The sequence below is a fragment of the Marmota monax genome, unplaced genomic scaffold, assembly GCF_021218885.2.
Source record: "Marmota monax isolate L192 unplaced genomic scaffold, Marmota_monax_Labrador192_F-V1.1 WCK01_AAM20220418_F8-fsc00038, whole genome shotgun sequence".
In the NCBI taxonomy this organism is placed as follows: Eukaryota; Metazoa; Chordata; class Mammalia; order Rodentia; family Sciuridae; genus Marmota; species Marmota monax.
In genome coordinates this window covers 12,966,723-12,988,359 of record NW_026692498.1, presented here as the reverse complement: position 1 = coordinate 12,988,359, position 21,637 = coordinate 12,966,723, and the positions used below count along the sequence as shown (strand labels likewise).

General features: G+C 49.2%; 1 protein-coding gene across 1 annotated transcript in view; it reads left to right on the top strand.

The window, feature by feature from the left end:
- Nucleotides 1-2,784: 2,784 nt before the first annotated feature.
- Dtx4 (deltex E3 ubiquitin ligase 4) overlaps nt 2,785-21,637 on the top strand; it is a 34,614-nt gene continuing 15,761 nt past the window's right edge. The window contains exons 1-5 of the mRNA XM_046445678.1: nt 2,785-3,111; nt 11,511-12,234; nt 18,178-18,239; nt 18,550-18,711; nt 20,813-20,874. Coding sequence (XP_046301634.1) covers nt 2,901-3,111; nt 11,511-12,234; nt 18,178-18,239; nt 18,550-18,711; nt 20,813-20,874 — 1,221 coding nt within the window. The 5' untranslated portion in view covers nt 2,785-2,900. The remainder of the gene's footprint in view (nt 3,112-11,510; nt 12,235-18,177; nt 18,240-18,549; nt 18,712-20,812; nt 20,875-21,637) is intronic.

Genomic DNA, 21,637 nt, shown 5'->3' with positions numbered 1-21,637 from the left:
TTATTATTTTCAAATAAAAATATGATTTTAAAAGGCAATGAAACTTCTTCCCAACTCTTTATCTTGGGTCATAGTTTTTGGAAACCAACCTTTTGTGAAGATGCCAGTCTACAACATGGATAGGCCACCTGTGGGGACGTGAACTGATAGCCCTTGTTGAGTTACCTGATGGCATCCAGCATTGAGCATGAGAGTGTAAATGTGCAAACCTACAGAAGATTCCAGCCATCCTTTCAGTTGCTTTGAGCTAATGCTGTGTGCAAGCAGACACTAGCTGTCCTCAGATGCTCTCCTCAAATTGCAGATTCATATGCAAAAATAAATGCTTGCTGCTGTTTTTGGCCACTGGTTTCTGAGTGGTTTATTACATAGTAATGGGTAACTGCATAAAAAGGGACTTTTTGTCTATGAACATTCCACAGAAAAAGAAAAGAATCCCTTTTTCATTTAAACTTTGTGTTAAGATAGCATTTTTTGAAGTCTCATCAAATTATACCTTTGAACAGTTCAGAATTGGCTTCATTCCAGTTAGTCTCAATTAGCGAGGTTTTATTATAGCTACCATATGTCCAAATTACAAATTAGGCATGTCATTTGGTTAACAATTCTTATGCTACTTATGGGTATAGAAGGCAATTTGGAAGACATTGTTTCGATATTAAAATAGAATTTCTGCCAGGCAGGGTGGCATACACCTGTATCCTAGCACCTCGAGACTGAGGCAATAGTCACCGAGTTCAAAGCCAGCCTCAGCAACCTAGTACGGCTCTACACAAGCTAGTGAAGATGAGGTAATACTTGCCAGAGCTACGAGGGTGTGGGTGTGTGTAAGACCCTATCTCAAAAATAAAAATAAAAATAAATAACAAGGACTGGAAATGTGGTACAGTACTTAAGCACTCCTGGTCTCAATCACCAATACCAAAAAAAAAAAAAATAGATTTTTAGGAATTTGTGGTATAGAATATTTGAAATTAGGATTGTCTTATGAAATCCAAGAAATGTATACACATAATTATTGTTGACATATAAAATATTTCCAAATGAGTTGCTATGAACTATAAATACATATATTCTACAATTGATGTGAAATCATCTATATATTTACTTCCTCTTGCAAATTGATCTGGCTACATATAAATACTCTCATGTGTCATTAGGTATCTTAGTTCTGCTATATAGTACACTGCTATATTTAGCATGACAGATACAAGAAGACCAGATACAAAATCAGCCTGTACATAGAAAGGTAGGAGTCAGTCTCTTTCTGCTTCTCATTCTCTTTCAAATAACCAGTTCAACATTTGTTAATAGCCCTGTTAACTGTCTCAGGTTTGTTTTACCTGGGAATTCCTGGTTTTGCTGACCAGGTACTATTTTCTTTCTGTCTTGTAAAAATATAAAAAGATCATAGGACATCATGAAAAAAATGAATGTTTCAAAAAATTATTTTGCTCCCTAACATAATTTATTTTTATTTTTCCATATCCTCTTAGATTGTAATAGAATGAATTCATATTTTAATGGTTGCAGCCTCAGCGAAACAAAATTCGTGTTCTCAGACAAGATTGTGTAATCATGACTTCAATCCATGAGCTTAAATTGAAATAACCAGCTCATGAATTAAAATAACCAGGTCTGGCTTGTGTTTGTCCTAGTGCCTCATGATTTTGGTCAGAAATACTGCAGGATAAAGTCCATTTAACCTGTCTCAATTCTTGACTCTAGCAATGTTGAAATGAGCCCCCTAAAACACATTTGCTCTACACGTGGATGGTATAAATCCATCAGTCATCGAAATTTCGCATCCCTTTGGACAGGTTCTTGGAGGAGTTTAAAGTTCAGCAGTGCCAACCGTTGTGGCTTTTGGCCGGCACGCGACGCTTGGAACCAGCAGGGGGCGTGAGAGCTCCAAACACCCGTCGGAGTAGCCAGGGGGTGTGGCTTCTGCATCCTTGACGGACAGCTAGGGATGCTAGCGAAAATGAGGTAATACTCTCCAGAGCTATTAGGGCGTGGGGGTGTGCGTGCGCGTGTGTGCAAGCATGAGTGTGTGAGTGCGTGCGCAAGCCGGAGACTGCTTGTCTCAGATTTCGCGCTGCGGAAATTGATCGTGCTGCATTAAAAAAAGAAAGAAAGAAAAGAAGGAAGATTCTATCCTATCTTTTTTGGAACAAGGCTGCAAAGTTGGGAGACGGCGACGGTGCCGGGGCCGTGTCATGGCGGGTAGCTTCTCGGCGTCAAGGAACTGGGGAAACCCCTGCAGGCGCGGGTTTGCCTTAGTGCCCTGTTTGGGAGGGGCGATTCATTCTGGAAGCGACTGAGCAGAGCCACAGGGAGGGGGAGCTCTCCCCGCGGCTGTGACTGCATTTCGTGCGGCGAAAGGGTGGGGAGGGAGGGGAGGAGTACAGAGCGTGCCATAGCGAGCGCGATCGTGAGACTAGATCCCACCCCGGCGTCTGCAGAGCCTGAGGCGCAACTGGTGCGAGGGCTCTGTCCTCGCGTCCCGGTCAGCCCCCGCTCGCGGCCGCCGGGGCTCGGGCCGCGCGCTCGCGGGGTGGCTTTGCCAGGCGGGGGCTTGTTTGCAGAGAGCCGGGCATTTGCATGAAGCCACTCAACCCCACGGAGCAGCGGCAGCAGCAGCGGACCCCGGCGGCGGCAGCGGCGGCGCGTGGTCCAAGCCAGGCGGCCCTGGTCTCCGGGCCCCGGTGGATGCGCGGCTGGGGAGGAGCCCATGGGCCGGAGCTGAGACTGCCCGCGGCGTTGGGGCGCGGGGCTGGGGGCGCGGTCGAGGCCCGGAGGCGGCGGCGCAGGAGGAAGCGGAGGAGGTCGGGCGCGCCGAGCCCGAGAGGCAGGCAGCGCAGCGACGCCTCCGCCGCCGCCGCAGCCCCGGGCTCGCCATGCTCCTGGCCTCGGCAGTGGTGGTCTGGGAATGGCTGAACGAGCACGGCCGCTGGCGTCCCTACAGCCCGGCGGTGAGCCACCACATCGAGGCGGTGGTCCGTGCCGGTCCCCGCGCCGGGGGCAGCGTGGTGCTGGGCCAGGTGGACAGCCGTCTAGCGCCCTACATCATCGATCTGCAGTCCATGAACCAGTTCCGCCAAGACACGGGTGAGCCGCCCACCACCCTTTGGGACCCGGGAACTCCCGCCTCGTGCACCCACCTTCGTCCACACAGTGGCACTTTCGTGCAGTAGTGTCACCAAGAGGTGTTGGTGCTTCATTCCTCTTGATCCTCTTAGTATCCCACCATCATCACCAAATACACATTATAACTACTGGTTATGCAAACCTAGCTTCAGCCTAGCCAGTAAGAACCCTCCCCCTTCACGCCCCCTTTTCAGCCCTTAGTCTCCCTAAGTCCTTCCTTGTAGAAATTCTGAGGCCTTCTCAGCCCATAAGCTATCCCAGCCACTTGCACCTCTTGGCTGACCCCGCTTTGCCCTCAGCACTCTTGGGCCTGCCACATCCCCCCCCCCCCCCAACTTTAGTGTCTCTTCTGTCCTGGGTGTGGGCGCTGGGGAAGAAGAAGAAGGGATCCCCCGGGTGGGTCCTGGGTGTGGGCGCTGGGGGAGGAAGAAGGGATCCACTAAAAGAAGGGATCCCCTGGAGGCTGCAGCTGCTGGGAAGCCTGTGGCCCTCTCTGGGAGGAGAGAAAGGAATTGGGGGGATCGCGGGGATGGAACCCCCTGGATGCTGTGGCATTCCGGAAGACCTCTGCTGGTGCACTCCAAGCACCGAAGCAACAGGCCAGAGCAGATGGAGAGGAGGGGGAGGGATGGGGCTCTGGAATGCCTGGCAGGGAAGCCTCTCCCTTTGTCCCTGGAGGAGGAGGAGGAGGCCCATTCCTAAGAAGAAACTGTCCTTAGGCTTCTGACTGAACTGTACCCTGGGTATCCCATGATGGACACCCTGGCCTCCCAGAGTGCAAACTCCTAGCTTTCCATGAGAATCAAGTTGCCATTAAGGCCACCACAACCCTACTTCCCGGCTGACCATCCTTTCCCTCTCGGAGCCAGGAAGGGTTCCTGGAAATGGAGGTTAGGGTGAGGGTGGGGGACACTGGAGGGAAGAGGAGAGCCTAGCTAAGCCTCTTCACTTGGTCCAGTGCAACCAGCCCTAATTGATGACCCGGAACAAGTCTCTGTGTGTCTCCACAGTAATCTCTTCAGGGACAAGGGTGGGGGAGGGGATGTTTCTGGAATTCTGGCTGGGCTTTCCCAAGAGTGTAACCAAGGAGCCTGGAGAAACAGGTGTGGTGGGGAGGGAGTAGAGAAAATCACCAGGGAGGGCCCTGCCGCCCAGAGAACAGCTGCTTGAGCAGGACATCTCTGCTTCCTTGGAAAGCCCCCACATCCTGTGTGCTAATTAGGATTGTCATGGGAAAGGGGTATCTTTCCTCCCTGTGTCCCCATCATAACTCCCAACAATCTCTTTGCCAAGACTCTGCCAACACTGGCCTATTGAGGAAAGTTTTCTGGGGAAAGGATTCCAGAAGTTTTAGCCTCTGGCTGGCCTAAATCTTGGTGGGGAAGGGAGGGAGGTGGAGCTGGGAGAGACTGGGAGGAGGGGAGAATAAGGGGGAATGTGGGGAGATGGGGAAAGAGGATTAAATGTGTGAGAGGGCGGAAGAGCCGGGTAATTGTGCTACTCTGTGTGCAGAGGCCGTGGAGGTGAGGGTGAAGGCCTCAGATTGAGGAGAGAAGAGGGATTATAGCTGTCAAGTGGAGAGCTGAGCCCTGGAGGTGGGAGCATGGACCACCCGATGGGATTCCAGACCTGCTCAAAAATAAATAAAAGCAGGGATTAGTTTTTTCTATTTCAGACTCAATCTCTGAAGTGTATAGCGAACCACCCTGGTGATATACAGGTATCCACCCCTCTCCCATTTTTGGTAAGGGCAGAGAGGTTTAATGTGTGTTTGCGTGTTTGTGTTGTTTGTGTTTGCGTGTTTGTGTTGTCGTGACCTAAAGGATGCTTTTGACACAAATGAAGTTGTACAGAAACCTGGGCTGATAAAAAGCTACTTCCCAGGGACTGATTCTTCTGTCTGAGGAGAGGTTGACTACTGCCTGGTGACTGGCAGTTTAGGTAAAGTCTGGGGGCTCTTGAATTTTTAGATCTGAGTCAGAGAACTGGCCCTGGGTCATTTTAAAGCCTGCCTCCATGTGCATTTTATATTCAGACTGCTTTTGTTTCACCCACTCACTCAGTCAGATGGTCAACCTTCCTGAACACCTCTCTGTGCCAAGCCCTGTGCTGGGTGCTGAAGGCCCTGGGCTGGATTCCCAGGAATGTTGGGTCTGTCAGGGAGCTTGTCAAAGTTAGAATAGAATCTCTGGGCTCTGAACCCCCCTTCTTCTCCTTTCCCCAACACACACATAATTCCTTTCAATATCTCACATTGATGAGACCATGATACGGTAGGAGCTCTAAGCCACCAGCTCCCAGGCAACCTCAGCCAAGCCCTGGCAATGTTTAATTAAATTACCCACCATCCCCAAGCCACAATTTAAAGCTGGGAACCAGAAATATCCCTATAAACAAAAGACCTGGAAGTTCCCTGCCTAGAGGCAATTCCTCTTTTTTCTCTTTCTTTCTTTGGTTGCCTTTTCTATGGAGGGACCTTTCCTGACTGAGAACATTGTCTTTTTAGCAGTTGTTTGCCTGGCTCCTCAGCAAGTCCAAGTGTCTCCACTCTGCTGGGCTCCTCACCTCATCCAGCTGAGTCTCCAAGGAGATGGCTGGGAGGTTGCAGACACTGTCTGCCCACCTCTGTTTGCCCTGGGCCCTTCTCCTTCCCCAGACCTCCTGAGGGTTTGAGCTCATTTGCATTCTAGGCAGGTCTCCGCTAGTCATTTTGGGCTGAAGTATCTAGAAGAAGGGAAGAGATTCAGTTAGATAGAGGGACTGTTCTTGGCTGCTTCTGAAAGCCTTTGTGGAGTCCTCTCCACCAGAAGTAATTTACCTTGACTGGGCTACCATTTTTCCCTTGTAGGATGGTGACCAGAGTGACCGGAGAGCTTGACTTCACCGTCACTTAACCTCTATGCCCTAACACACCTAGTTGTCATCTCCAGGGTTCCAGCAGCAGGATGAGAAAAACCCAGACTGGGAGTGAGAAGGCATGACTCAGGCTCATTCCAGACTCACTGCCTACTGTGTGACCTTGAGCAAGTCCCCTGACTGCTCACCTCTCCTTTTCCCCTGTAGAGTGAAGAGTAGCCTTAAGATCCTTCCTTCCTCCCTACATGCAGATTGGAAGGAGAATGGAGCTAACGGGATGTGGCACGGTGCAAGGGAGGAGTCTTAACAGTTTGGAGTTTTCTGTGCATTTTTGTCTTCTTTATGTCTTTAATGTGGCAAGAAGGGTCAGACAGAAGAGGTGGGTTTGACTACAGGATTTGACAGATGCTGATTTTTTTAGACTCCCTGCCCCATACTCCCTCCCTGGTGTGAGCACTGCTGTGAAGGAGGCAGTCATTATGGTGACCCATGGTCACTACAGTAGGGAGGATGCACCCTGTGTCGAGATCGTGCCAGGCATGCTGCCCACGTCACCTCTTCTGATCCTCACTACAATCTTTTAAACACTGCTCTTCCCAATTTAGAGGAAAGGAAACAGGTTGAAAGAGTTTCAGTTTCTCAAGGGTTTAGGCTGGGGCAGAGCTTAGATTCTGAATCAAGTGCCCCATGCCCCACTCCTTTCTCCTGTGAACAGTTATGGATCAATTACTTTGTATAAGCACTGTTCCAGGTGTGCAAGATACAGCAATAATGGGACATCCAAGACTTCATCCTCATGGAACATTCTGGAGAGGGTGGGGCAGTGCTGGTAAGAAACACCTGAAGTGCCTGCTCTATCAGCAGTGAATCACGTGCATACATGTGTGTGACATGCCCTAGACATGTCAGATCATGCCTGGAAGGCATTCCCTCCTATTTCCCCAGAGCCAAAACATCTCGGATGCTTTGAGATGCTGGTGTCTGAGTGGTCCGGGAGGGCTGGTTTTCTTTCTCTTTCTTCTTTCTTCCTGAGTTTCTGAACATTCTCTATTCCTATCCGCTTAGAGGTCTTTTACTTGGTTGACTGTACCTAAAACAAGGTAGAACTTCTTTAGACTATCTAGTTTAAAGCCTCATTTCTAGAAAAACTCAAGGTTAGTATATTTCAAATGGGGCAGTCTCTGAAAATAATCAGAGAGTGAAATTCCACCATCTCTCTTGTCTCAAGTCTTTGGTTCTGAGGTTGTTTACTATCTCTCTCTTTTTTTTAAAATATTTTACTTTAGTTGTAGTTGGACACAGTACCTTTATTTTATTTTTATGTGGTGCTGAGGATCGAACCCAGGGCCTTGCCCATGCTAGACGATCGCTCTGCCGCGGAGCCACAACTCCAGCCCCAGTTGTTTACTATCTCTAACTACCCTCTAAGGAGCAACTGAACTCTGTAACTTTCTGTCCAGAAACAAGCTCTTCTTCTCTTTTATTGTTTTTATTATTTATTTATTTATTTATTTATTTTGGTAATTGTACACAATAACTTTATTTATTTATTTATTTTTACGTGGTGCTGAGGATCGAACCCAGGTCCTTGCACGTGCGAGGTGCGTGCTCTACCGCTGAGCCATAACCCCAGCCCCAGAAACCAGCTCTTCTTGACACCCCTCTGCCTGTTAATGGCACCACCATTTTGCTACTTTGCCACGGTCAGAACCTCAGGATTCTTTGGCTCATTGTACCACTCAGAGCTTCTTAGGTACCTAATATACATAGCCTTGCAAACACGTGATCTAACAGTTGAAACTTTAGTGTGCATGATGAAAACTCAGGTGCCCAGGTCCAGGCACAGGTGATATTGCCCTTTAGTCTTGAGGGCATTGCTTAACTGGATACCTGGCAATTACGAAGTAGCGGTCCTGGAACCTCACTTGGAAAGCTTTCAGCTACTCATGGTCAGTTCCTACCCATTTCTCTTTGTAGGGTCTTTTTTGTCTGTCATCTCTTTTTCATTTCCCCAACATGCCTCTACTCACTTGGAACTAATTAATAGAGCAGCTCTGGTCTTTCCACTTCTGTTTAACAAACTTGACTCCTCATTGCCTCCAAATTAAATCCATTGCAGTTTGATGATCCAGACTTCCTGTGCCCTGGCTCTGACATCCTGTCCAGGATTATCTTCTATGTCTTATATTTTCTCAGAGTTCTCCATCCTCTTCCCCTCCCCACAACTATTCGTAAGGTCCTGTCTACTGAAATGCTGTCCCTTAGCATTTTTGCCCATTGAAATTCTCCTTATCATTCAAGTCCTATGCCACTTTTCATCCGTTTCTTCAAATATTTTCCATTCCAACATTACCTCATTTATCCATGCAATATTTATTGAACCCCTGGGACATGCAAGGCATGTGAGATAGACGTAGGAGCGAACACCATGATGCCCACTATCACAGGATTGGGACTTGAGGGAGGGAGACAGGTACTCATCAAACTAGCAACAAATAAATGTGTAACTGCACATTGAGATAAGACTTTGGAAAAAAAAAATAGGAACAGAAACTTGATCTGGTCAGGGCAGCCCAGAATGAATTCCTGGGAAATGATCTTTAATCTGAAGGATGAGCAATAAAGAAAATGCCATATTTTTAGGAGGGAAAACCCAGCATTGTGAAGAGGCCAGAATCAGAGAAGCATAACATGGGAGAGTTTGAAGGCCAGTGCAAGGAAAAGTGAACAGAACAGGTTAGGGTGTGAGGTGGCTGCAGAGGCTGGGGGGTGGGGGATTTGGTCTCTACCTAAGGAGACATTACAGAGAGATTTAAGCAGGGAGGAGATGTGGCTAGATTCACCATGCATTTTGTTGGCATCCTTCATGTGGTATATTTTGTACTTTGTCTTCTAATGCTGTCTTAGGCTGTGCACTGCTTGAAGAATGCTTGAATCTTTGCATTCTCCATAGAAACGAATGGGGGATGCTCAGCAATATGTGATCAATGATTAAATGTCACTGCAGATCAGGGGTCTTCAATCAGTCACAGCACAGTGTGTGGAGCCCTTGTAACTCAGACACTGCCTCAGGCACTGGAATGCAGACAGCTACACAGGATGTCCCTTCCCTGACTCTGGACACCTATGCAAAGTGTGAAGACACCTGTGCTCAGCAGGCCCAGTCAAGATCTGCACTTCAGACTTCCTGAGGGTGGGGCCCAGAGTGGGAGAATATCTCAAGAATTGGGTGGCAAGTGACAGAGGACCTGAAGGATAAGGAAGATTTCAGTAGATAAAAAGGGCAAAAGAGGACATTTCAGTAGAAGGGACCTATGAACGATGGGGTAGGGAGTCAGAGAACCCCGAGGGAATGCGAGAGGATAAAGGCAGCCTCTATTTGACAGGAGTAGAGGACAATACAGGAATAGAGGAAGATGAACTTGGAAAATAGAGCCCTGGCATGGCCTTCAGAAGTCCTGGTATAAATCTCAGGCATCTCCAGGTCAAAAGCCTGCAGAGACTATAAAAGAGTGCTGTGTAAACTCCAAAAACTTAATTTCCTCATCTGCAAAAGGTGTTTTATAGGATTGCCATGAGAATTTTATGGGCTGGCATATATGAGGTGCTTTCTAAGTAATAAAGATTGTGCAAATATGAGCCAAATAGAAAATTCTGGTCCCTTTCTCTCTTTCCCTCTCTCTCTAACACACACACACACACACACACACACACACACACTGCATCCCTGAACTAAGGATTCCCCATAACTTCCATCCTGCTTGGACATACAATAGAAAGTCAATTACAATGATAATCCCTGTTTTATTGAGTTCTTGCTGCTTGCTATTCGTTCCTTCATTTAATCTTCACATCCACCTGTTGAAGTAGCTGCCAGGGACCCAGATGAGGAAGCTGAGGTTTATCTCACAGCTGGAAGAACCTCTCCTGCTCTACCTAAAGCCACATTCTTTGTTCTTCAGCAAGTTGGTTGTTAGGAAGGAAATGGAGGCTAACTAGGGAACTCCTGCCGCCCCCACACCCCATCCTGATGTCCCTACATCCCCCAGCAGAGGCCCTGGTGCTGAATAGGGGATTGTTCTGCTTCTCCCTTGTGCCTCTGAATGTTGATGTTTTGGGTCATTAAGGGGCTTGGAGATGGGGTGGGGGGCAGGTTATGACCCTGGCAAAGTCCTGAATGGTCATTGTTCCTTTTCTTCCCCCCTTGAATGGGATTCTGTCCCCATTCTTGGTGTCTCCCTCTGGGTTGGAGGAGGGGGTGGGTCAGAGGCCAACGAGGGGAGCCTTTTCCCACCACTTTGATGGATAGAGCTTAAGCTGACAGATGCAGACATTCCAGCATCTTTGGAGCACTCCCCAGCCTGCTCCTCCTGCCTAGAGACAGGCGTCTTTACCCTTGACGTTGATACCATGAAATGAGCCCTGGTTGGAATGGATCTGGATTTAGGATTGGGGTGGGTAGTGGAGAAAAGGACAATAGTTCCCTTCCAAGCCTTGTTCCCTTCCAATCCTGCTGATTTGTTTCTGTTTATACCTTTACCTCTTCCCTGCCCCACGGTGAGACTGTCAACATTAAGATGCTATCTTTAGAAGGGTTGGATGTTTCTGAAAGAAAGACATTAGATAATTGTAAAATTATCCTCAGGCCCATGGAGAATGTTTTTGTTGTTGATATAAGATTTAGTGTTGGGAAATATGTAAGAGTTCTCTCACAGGTTACTGTAGGCTTCAGCTACGTCATTGACTTCAGCACCATTTTGTTTTTTAACTGCACCTATAAAGAGCTACTGCAAGCTCCATCACCTCTGCCTCTGAGTAGTCCTCTTGAGTGGAAGCAAAGTTGTTCCTCCATCCTGTAGGTGTCCTGTGTTGGTTTTCTGCATAGTCTTTGGCATAGGGCAACAGAGAAGAAAGAATATGATAGTCAGATATGAGAGTTAAAAGGACCTACTATGCTTCAAGGACTTTATATCCCTACATGCAATATGAAATCCAGTATCTGGCATGCACAAACATACACCTACCCAATGAATAAATGAGTCACATTTAATTTTTACAAAAAAGCAGATGAAGGAGTTATACTGTCTCAGGAGAGAAGGGTTGGTTAAAGAGTTCCATATTAGCTAGTAAGTGAATTTTAAAAAAAAATTTCTTTAAATTTTATTTATTTATTTATTTATTAATACTGGGGATTGAACTCAGGTCCTTGCCACTTGCTACCACGGAGCCACATCCCAGCCCTAAAATGGTTTGGGTGCTCTCCCATCCAGGAGGCCCCCTTTTCTGCCATCCTGCTCTGCCCGGGGTCTCCTTGGTGTTACTTCTTGCTTCTGCCCGGCTTTGATAGCAGACTCCTCAAAGGCAGGAATGAATGATCTCCTTCAGAGCTGACACCTCCGAGTACCGCAGAGCACACGGGGCTCCTCTGACGTTTGCATGTTAACGTGATACAGTTCCGTGTACACCACGCTGACCCTGAGCTCTCCTCTGTCCTCCTCTGGCAGGGACCCTCCGCCCAGTTCGCCGCAACTACTACGACCCATCCTCGGCCCCCGGGAAGGGCGTGGTGTGGGAGTGGGAGAATGACAACGGTTCTTGGACGCCCTATGACATGGAGGTGGGCATCACCATCCAGCACGCCTATGAGAAGCAGCACCCCTGGATCGACCTCACGTCCATCGGCTTCAGCTACGTCATTGACTTCAGCACCATGGGCCAGATCAACCGGCAGACCCAGCGCCAGCGCCGAGTCCGCCGACGTCTCGACCTCATCTACCCTATGGTCACTGGCACCCTGCCGAAGACTCAGTCCTGGCCGGCCAGCCCTGGGTCGGCCACCTCGCCTCCGGCACCACCCTGCTCCTGTCCGCAGTGTGTCTTGGTGATGAGCGTCAAGGCGGCCGTGGTCAACGGGAGCAACGGGCCCCTGCAGCCCACAGCGACCCGCAAGAATGTGCCCCCCTCTGGAATGGTCAAGCTGCCCCCACCACCAGGCCCTGGGGCCAAGCCACTGGACAGTACAGGCACCATTCGAGGCCCAGTGAAGACCGCCCCATCGCAGACGATCCGGCGACAAGCCTCTGGCACACCAGCTGGGGCAACTGCAGGCTCTCCTGCTAGCCCCCCAGGAGCCAACAGCAAGACCGGGAGGGTGGCCCTGGCTACCTTGAATCGAACCAACCTGCAGCGACTGGCCATCGCCCAGTCCGGGGTGCTGATCGCCTCGGGGTAGGTGCTTCCAAGGCTGCTCAGGGCATTTATTCACCTCAGGCAGAACCTACCACTGGCCTTGTGGGTCAGAGTTAAGAGGGACTGCCAAGACCTTAGCTCTGCTCATCTTGTGCTGACCCAGGCTGCAGGTGAAGGCCACATAGTATGGGGGAGGAAGGGTTAGCAGTTTGTGGTCCAACAAATCTGGATTCTAGGTGGGACTTTGCCTTTCCCTTGTGGGTGCTTTGGGGCAAGATCTCTAACTTAGAGCCCTAATTTCCTCATTTGTAAATGCTGGCAATCCTATTCACATTAAAATCACTGTGAGGATTAAAGAAGTTTATATCAAGTCATCATGAGCAGCAGGAACTGAGCTCCCACGAGGTTCTGGTTTGGGGTTTTTCTCCTCTCATTTAATCCTTACAACAACTCTATGAGATAGGCATTATTTTCCCTTTGTACAGATGAAGAAAATCAAAGTTCACTTGCTCAAGAGCACATAGCTAGGTTGGTAGGTTCTGAGATTCAAACTTTAGAAAGCTTGACGCTGGAGCCAGATTCTGACTCCCTAGTGCTGCTTCCCTGCCAAGCATGTACCATGGTGCTGGCATGCAGTAGGTGCCAAATGCATGTTTTTCTTGCTGTTCATTGTCTCAGGTATTACAGCAGCAATGTGGTTATGTTGTGGGTTCTGTTATGATGGCCTTTTATGTTCTTGATCTTCTTGATCATAAAATGGGAGTAACCCAAGTCCATGTGCAACATCTGCAGCCTGAGCCTGCCAGCCCCTGGTTTCTTGTCAGCCTCCTACACCCAACCAATCTTCCCTTTCTCCAGAGAGACCTGGCTCTGCCAGCAGGCCCCGTGCTCCAGATGGTCAGGATGGTTTTAGGATTGCATTGGATGCCGAGTCTGAAAGTCCAGGCTGCCCTGAGGAGGCACATCAACACTGTGCTGTTTCTCTGCACACAGTGGCTTGGCACTGGGAGGAGAAAGGGAGGGAGCATACACTGCAGTGTGCCAGGAGGATCCGGCTGGGATTTGGAGGCCTGGCCTCTACTCCTGCCTCTGCCATTTGGTTTAAGCCACAGAATTTTGCAAGGTCCAATATCATTCTTTGACATTGGACTTGCCTTATCTACCATGGAATCATTGTGAAAACCTCCACAGGAGTTCACCAGATGCGCTCTTCAGCAGTATCTCATTCTTTTACTCCAATACAAGTGTTAGGCACAGGTAGAATGAACTCTCCAGGAGGTCCTCACAGCTCAGCCTGTGTGTTACAAGGAAGGTTTGGAACCCAGGATTCAGTGCCCTGGTCCACTTTTGTTTTGGCTAAAGCCCAGCTCCTCATCGAAGGCAAAGTAATTCTTAATTGGCAACATGCAAGCCAGATGCAGGAGATTTTCATGACGTACTCTTAACTGGTGGAATATTTGGAGAGGGAAATAGGCACCGAAACCATGCCGTGTTTGGTTTCTCCACACTTCCCTGCAGCAGCATTCTGGGGTCCTCTAACAGAGCTTCAGGGTGATCGCTGGCTTTCAAGGGAGGTTCCTGCACTAGATAAGAACATGGCCTCCAAATCCTCACGACTGGGATTTGAGACCAGTTTCCTAGTTGTGCCACCTGGGGCAAGTTCTTCATCCTTTGCCTTTAGTGTTCTTATCTGTAAAATGGAGTGGTAATGTTACCTTCCCTCCAGAGTTCTCATGAGGGTCTATTGAGACATTCATTGTGTAGACTTAGCGGAATGTTTGACACATGCTCAGTTTAGTCACCGTGAGCTGCTACCATTATTACTAGCAGGTATCTACTGAATATATACCGTGGAGTTGTTGAAATCAAGTCAAAGCTGAGCAGGTCTATCATGCCTCCTCCTCTCTGGCACTGTTGACAAGGGCCAAGTGACCTCATGCCATCATTGAGGGAGAGGCCCCCCAGTTGCTTTGAATCTTGATGAGGGAGTCGGTAGCACTTTATCTCCGGTCTTTATTCCCTGTGCCTGTCACTAGTATCCGACCTGGAGAATGGGGTGGAGGTCCGCACGGTGCAGTTTCCACAGGGCTCTAGAAATGAGTTGTTTTTCATTCTGTTCTATTCTCCTGACAAGGGAAGCCCCTGCCTACCCCTGTCTATATTCCAGCACTTTCCTTTTCACCTCCTACCACCTCTCTCACCCCACTGCCATCCTCTGCTCCTGCCTTTCTTGGTCATTTAATGAGCGTGTTTATTCCCTTTGTCTGGGATTGCCATCCACCTTCTGTCGTGTGGCCCCGCCCCCTCCTCTTTCTGCCCATGACCTCTTCAAGCAACTTTCCCACGGAAAAAAGGGAAGACGAGGGAGGGCGGGAGAAGTGGGATGAAGACAGGGGATGGGGTGGGGTGGGGGGCACAAAAGATTCTGTGAATTATTCAGAGACACAAGCAGGGGGTTTCTAAAGGGTGGGGGGGCTGTGTGGTGGCAGGCAGGGCCGCCCCTCTGGCCCTCTCCTCCTCTGTCTGGGCTCCTCTCTCCAGCTAGGCTACAGTTGCCTTAGAGACAAGACCATTGTCCTGCCTGAGGATTCCTGGGTTGGTGCATAACTCAGAAAAACACTGCCTTTCACCATGGTATCTGCAGGATAGTTTCCCTGCCTCAGCCCTCTCCCCCCCTCATCTTGTCAAACCCTTTTCCTTTCTTGGTTTTATATTTTATCAATGGAAATTAAAACTTGGACCCTCCATAACTGGGAACTGGCCCAACAGACTGGGAGGGGGTCTTCTTGTTGGTGATCGGCCAACAAAGTAGTCAGCCCAGAGGCCTCTGGCTGAGCGGAGTTGCCTGGAGGATGTGACAGGCATGCCTACTGTGGGGTGGCAGTTTGATAGAAGGAGGGCCCAGGCGAATATTGCTGGGGCCCCAACAGAGTGGACAACATGGGCTGTTCTCCAGAGTTTTCCTTTCAATCAGGAACCATGGGGGTGGGGAGATCAGGTGTTGCCAACTGAGCAACCCCCAGAACTGCTCAGGGTTCAACTCTGCACCTTTGCACTAGAGTCTCCCGTCCTCAAGAATCTTGGAAAGTGGGTCATTCAAGCAGGAAACGGCAGTAACTAAGCCCAATATGGTCCTTTGACAGTTGGACATAAAAGTGTAAACAGCCACCCAAATTTGCCTAGGGCTCAGCTGTTTGCAAAGCATTTGACCTAGATCCTGAATCCTCACAGGGACCCCAGGACGGGATGGGGCGGGGGGGGGGGGCAGGCATTTGGGGTGCCCTATTTACAGCTGGGGTAACTCAAATGTGTTCAGGAAACTGCAGAGAAGCGAGGCAGCTCTACTGCAGGCACAAGCAAATCAGAGCTGAGCTGGGTTAAGATGGACATTCGTGCAGGGCTCCTTTATATCCTGCTCTGCTCCCTAAACAAATATCCCCCACCCTACCCTGGGCCCCATTGCTACCCACAGCCTGTAACAAGCCCTCCCACCACGTTGCCCCATTCCTAACACTCAAGGACAGGCTCCTCTCCCACCTGTTGGCCCCCCAGTGTCCTGTGTGTCTCTCATGTCCCACCTTCAGGCCCTCCCCTTCCTCTTTCCAGACCTTCTCCCCCACCCCCACAGTTCTTAGGCTGCTGGGGGGGGGGGTGGTTGGAGTATTTCCTGGTTGACCAGATTGGGTGTGGAAACCTGCCAGTCCAGTTTGTGGGAACAAAGGTGGCTTTTGTCACCCAGATCACAGCTACTTATCAGCTGGAGTGGGGGACTTGGAGATGGCAAGAGGAAAAAGGGCAGGTGCAGGTTTGGGTGGCAAGTGCTGCCCTCTGGTGGGGAGCAGAGGTACAGACCACAGGAAGTGGCTCTTCTGTCCTGGGAGGGGACCCAGGGCTAAGGAGGCCACCTTCTCAGGTCCTGGGGTGGGGAGCTGTCAAGAAGGCATCCTCTAAACAAAGACCTTAGCTGTTCTACAGACAAGGACATCAAGACAGCCACATTGACTGTGAGGAACTGTTGGCAGGGTTGGGACTGGAGTCCAGCTTTCTTGACTGTGTGTCCATCATACCACCCCTGGCCTTGCAGGGCAGGCCCCAGAGCCCAGCTGTTCTTGGCCTGTTGGCACCTGTTTTAAATTCAGCTTTCTCCTCTCTACATCCAGGTTTGCTTTATCCAGGGGAGTTTCCAAAGAAAGTGTCTTCTGGTGGCCTGTTGAGACCCACCCACTCTCACATCTTCCCATCTTTGCTGCATGTGTCTTCATTCCTGGGAGAGAACAGCAGCCCAGGCAGGCTCTGAGTACCTGAGGAGGCCCCATCTGCACTCCCATTCCTGCTCCCCACCTTCCCACCTAGTACTGGGTTTCCTTGTTACCCTACAGCATGGGGTGCTTGGGTGTTGGGGATGATGTAAGAGCTCAGAGTAGTGAGTGACACAGTGAATGTCCCTGGAGCCCGATTCTGGGGTGTGATTGGTTTGTTTAGCCGAGTGACTCTGGTCATGTTTGCTTACCTGTGCGCCTCAACTTCCTTGCCTATAAGACAGGGTTAACAACAGTCCTCTTCCATAGGTTGTGGTAAGGACCGATGGGTTTGTATGTTGTGAGCAGTTAGAACCGTTTCTGGAAGAAGGAGGCTCTGGGGATCATAACACAAAGATGAAGCCATGGGCTGTCCTGTTCACTGCCGTGTCCCCAGCATGGAGCACAGTATCCAGCACAAAGTAGGGCGCAATAAGCACTTTTCAAATGCATAAATAAACATACTCTTTTCTCCTTCCAATTGCCCAGAATTGCTCTACCCTGTAGCAGAGCTTCTGGCTTCTCAGACTGTGTTACTCCTGGAAGCAACTGACCGGGTCCACTGTCCTCTGCAAGCCAGCTGTGGAGTGTGGGTGGCAGAGGGGATGGCGTAAGCCCCAGCCCACGTGTCCCATATTTTCCTAGTCAGCGCTGTGGGCGGCCGGGCCTTTCCCAGGCAGCTGTGCCTCTCTTCTCCAGCCTGGCTTGCGTTGCTGGAGAGAAGGACAGAGAGGGGAGGAGGTTGTGCCTGATGTTTATGTCTCAGGGAGAAGGAGAAGTGACAGCTGTTCAAACAGTGGTTTCCAAAAGCTGGGCCTGGGGTTGGCGACATCTGCATCCTCTCAAGGAGCTTTGGAAAAAATGCAGCTCCGTGTGCTCCACAGGTGGAGATTCGGATCTGGGCCCAGGGCTCTCCATCTTTTTGAAAGCATCTCAGGGTGGCTCTTTTATACACTGAGATCTGAACTTGCTTCTTTATCTTTTCATCCCTTCAACAAATATTGATTGAATGCCTACGGGTGCCAGTCACTGAACAAAACAAAGACTCACTGAACAAAACAAAGATATTTGCTTACATTCTAGAAAGGAGCTGAGGAGCAACAACTTATTTTGAAAGATCATAAGTTCCATGGGGCGAGGCGGGGGGGCAGGGAATAGAGGCTGGTCTCAAACTTGCCAGTAGGATAAGAAGGTTTGGAAGTGCCAGGGTGGGGTGGGGGGTAGGAAACAGTATTCAATAAGACGGGTTCAGGAACTTCACTAAGAAGGTAAAATGTGAGCCAAGACTGCGGGCGTGGAGGAGGAAGCTATGCAATCGCCTGGTGGAAGAGCACTTCCGTCAAGTGGAATAGCATGTGCAAAGGCTCGGAGGCATATGCTGCTTCCTCTGGCATGTAGGAGAAGCAGCAAGGGCAGAGTAAGGGGCATGTGATGAGAGGAGGCCAGAGAGGAACAGAATGGAGGGTGCTGGCAAATCATGCATGGCTGTGTAAGCCTTGCTAGGACTTTGACTTTGACCCTGAGTAAAAACTGAGCTATTCTGTGTTTCAGGGTTCTGAGTGGTGGAGTAGCTCAGCACATCCGCTGCTGTGTTAAGAACCTCCCGCACCTTCAGTAGGGTTAGCACTGGTCCATTTTGTCCTGCTTGTCAAAACCATAATGTATCTGCTTTCTCCTTCCACAGGGTCCCCACTGTCCCAGTGAAAAACTTAAATGGTTCCAGTCCCGTCAACCCTGCCTTGGCTGGTAAGAGCTGCCTGGGGCTGGGGACTTGTTTGGGTACAAAAATCAGAGCCATGAAACAGGTGGTGGGCATCTGCATAGAGGAGAGAATTGGGATGTTCTCAGAAGCAAACAGGGATTTTAGGAACCGTCCTGGGAGGGCAGGAAGAGTTTGGGAGAGACTGGATTGCTGAAAGCCAAGCACACTAGAGAATCCATGAGTCATGGGCACTCTCTGCTGGAGAGCAGGAGTCAGCTGATGGGGAGAGAGGAATTCGGGGAGTGCTGGGAGCTCATTCTTCAGCCCTTCCTCACCGTGCCCTGCCCCTTCCAGGAATCACAGGGATCCTCATGAGTGCAGCTGGATTGCCTGTATGTCTCACCAGACCGCCAAAGCTGGTCCTGCACCCACCTCCCGTCAGCAAGAGCGAAATCAAGTCCATTCCTGGCGTTTCCAACACGAGCCGCAAGACCACCAAAAAACAAGCCAGGAAAGGTACCGGCCTCTCGATCCAAGGGGATACCCACCATGAAGCCCTGGCTCCCTCCCCGACCAGGGGCACAGCTAAGGCTGTGTGCCTTGCTTTCTGTATCTAAGTGGGCCTCGCTGGCAGACTCTGATGGTTACACTAAAGTACATTATGTACGAAGCAGATGGAAAAACGTTGGGAAATTGAAATATGCGGTGCAAACATATAGAAACTAAAATATTAGGTATGGTGCAGAGAAGACAGGGTAGAAGAGAAAGATCACTTTACTGTCAGAACAAAAATGGATTCACAGCCTAACTAGTTATATGATCATGTGGAACCTGTTTTCTCATCTTCATAATGGGGCAAAAATGTCCACAGCCAATTTTCAACACGTATGTCCTGGAAAGTAGCCATGAGGGTTGGGACAAAGCCAGGGTCTTGTATCCACCTAGATTCTCCAGACCTTCTGGCCACTTGAATCTCCTTCAGGATCCCCTTCCTACCTGCCCACAACCCAGCTACCAAGGGGTTCATATACTACCTTCCTGGCGCCAAAAGAACCTGGCATAGCTTTGTACTAGTCCTTTTGGTCTATAAATCCCAGCAACCTGAGAAGCTGAGGCAGGAGTATCACAAGTTCAAGGCCAGCCTCAGCAACTTAGCAGGACCCTCGGGAACTCAGCGAGACCTTGTCTCAAAATAAAAAATAAAAACTGCTGGGGAGCTAGCTCAGGGTAGAGCACCTTGGATTCAATCCCAGTGTGGAAAAAAAATTAATTAATTCTTACCAGAGAAGCAGGACAGTGGCGGGAAGGGCTGGCACCTCAGCTTTGGGCTGTTACACGATCCATTTCCTCAAACTCTTGTCCTACTTTTCCAGTCTATTAAAATTTCCCTGCTTAAATGAACTCAATTGCCTTGCTCGTGGTCTGATTGGGAGTGACAGGATTTTACACTTTCCCACTCTTCCTGCTATTATTAATAGCACATACTGCATCCTTATCTGGCAAAGTGATGAAGGGCTGTTCACCCAGGAGCCTATTAATTGTCAAAGCAACCCTTTGAGGTGGGCGCTATCAATCTTCCCCATTTTTATAGAAAAAAAAAAAACAGCTTAAAAAAGTGAAGCAAGTAGCCCAGAGTGGCACTGATCTTGCTTCTTCTGTGGCTCCTTGTAAGCCTGCGTCACTCCAGCCACCTCCTTCAGGTTGGATGGTCTCCTAAGGCTCCAGCTCCCAAAGGAATCCCCGGATCATTGCAGCCTGTCAGGATGCTTCCCAGAGTCTCCCCCTACCCTGCTGCTGGGCTGTGTCTGCTGGCCCTGACAGCATCGTCCAAAACCAAGGAGGACTGTCCTAAAGCTGAGGGTCATAGCTTCCTATTTTCCCTTACAAATGTCTTACTTTGGTGCCACATTATCAACTGAGACAGCGATTAGCGAATTGGAAAGTGAATGTGGTCAGACTGCCTAATGCTTGCTTAACACCTAACAGTGGACAAAGGGCTTTCATTTCTGTTATCTCATAGGATCGTTTGAGCTAGTCCAGGCTCTTTGATTATAAGGAAGAGAAACTCACTCAACGTATGTCTGTTAAAATGTGGACTCATTGAAAATGGAGAGAAGCCCATTAGGGAAGTGGCTGCAAGGGTAAAGGCAGATGAGAACACCTCTCCCTTCCTCAAAACCTTTCTTCAGCCCTCTACAACCTGTATAAATTCTTCTTTTTTTTCCTATTTATTTATTTATTTATTTATTTTTGGTACCAAGGATTGATCCAGAGGTGCTTCACCACTGAGCCACCTTTCTGGCCCCTTTTAAATTTTTTTTTTTTTTTTTAATTGAGAGACAGTATCTCTAAATTGCTTAGGGCCTTGCTAAATTGCTGAAACTGGCTTTGAACTTGCCATCCTCCTGCCTCAGCCTCCCGGGCCACTGGCATTACAGGTGTGCACCACCATGCCTGGCTTCTTTAGAATTCTTAAAGCCAATTACAGAACAGATTGCTCCCTTTTCTGCTTTTGAACTTGACTATAACTTTCCTCTCCGTCACACTTAGGATGGCAAGGCTTGGTGGATCCCTTACCTCTGCCTTGTTAACCCAAGGGATCCCTTTGTCCTCCCAGGTAAAACACCAGAGGAAGTGCTGAAGAAGTATCTGCAGAAGGTCCGGCACCCGCCAGAGGAGGTGAGTGCCGGGGAAGTAGGGCACGGTTCACCTTCCCCATCACCCACAGTCATTTCCTCTGTAGTAGTTTTCTGCAGGATGTGGAGGAGCGGCTCGCTAATCCCTGACTGGTACAGAGCTAATCAAGCTGGAACTCAGGCTCCTGAGTTCATGGTCAGAGCTGCAGCTGTAGCTTAACCTTTCCCCTTTAGCAGGGTGCTGATGGACTCTAAGCTACTTTACATGACAGTTGGAATTTAGGAAAAACAGCATGCTGAGCCATGTGCACTCACTTTGGAATGGAATTGACATAGACCCGTGGTTCTCAACTGAGAAGATTTTGCCCCTGAGGGAACATCCGCTTGGGTGTTTACTGGTATCTAGTAGATAGAGACCTGGGACGCTGCTAAGCCCTCTACAAAGCCCAGGTCAGTAGCCACAGCAAACAGTAGCCACAGTAACATTCCATCAAATGTTAACACTGCTGAAGTTGAGAAATCAGCCATAAATTTATTTAAATAACAGCCTCTCTGGTATATGGGAAACATGATTCCTTTACCCAAGTTCAGCTTAATCGAAGCTTGTTAGTGTGTCTATTCACAAGCCATTGGAGGACTCGAAAGGAAGAAGACAGGGCTTGGTCAGGGGTTGTAATGTGGTTGACAAGCCCAAGTTCACATATTAACCACTACCAGGAATTACTTCAGAATTTCTCTGTCGTGTAAAGCAAGATTTGTAAAAGCACACCCTCCACCCCTGATTTGTCAACTTTCTAGAAGAGGAG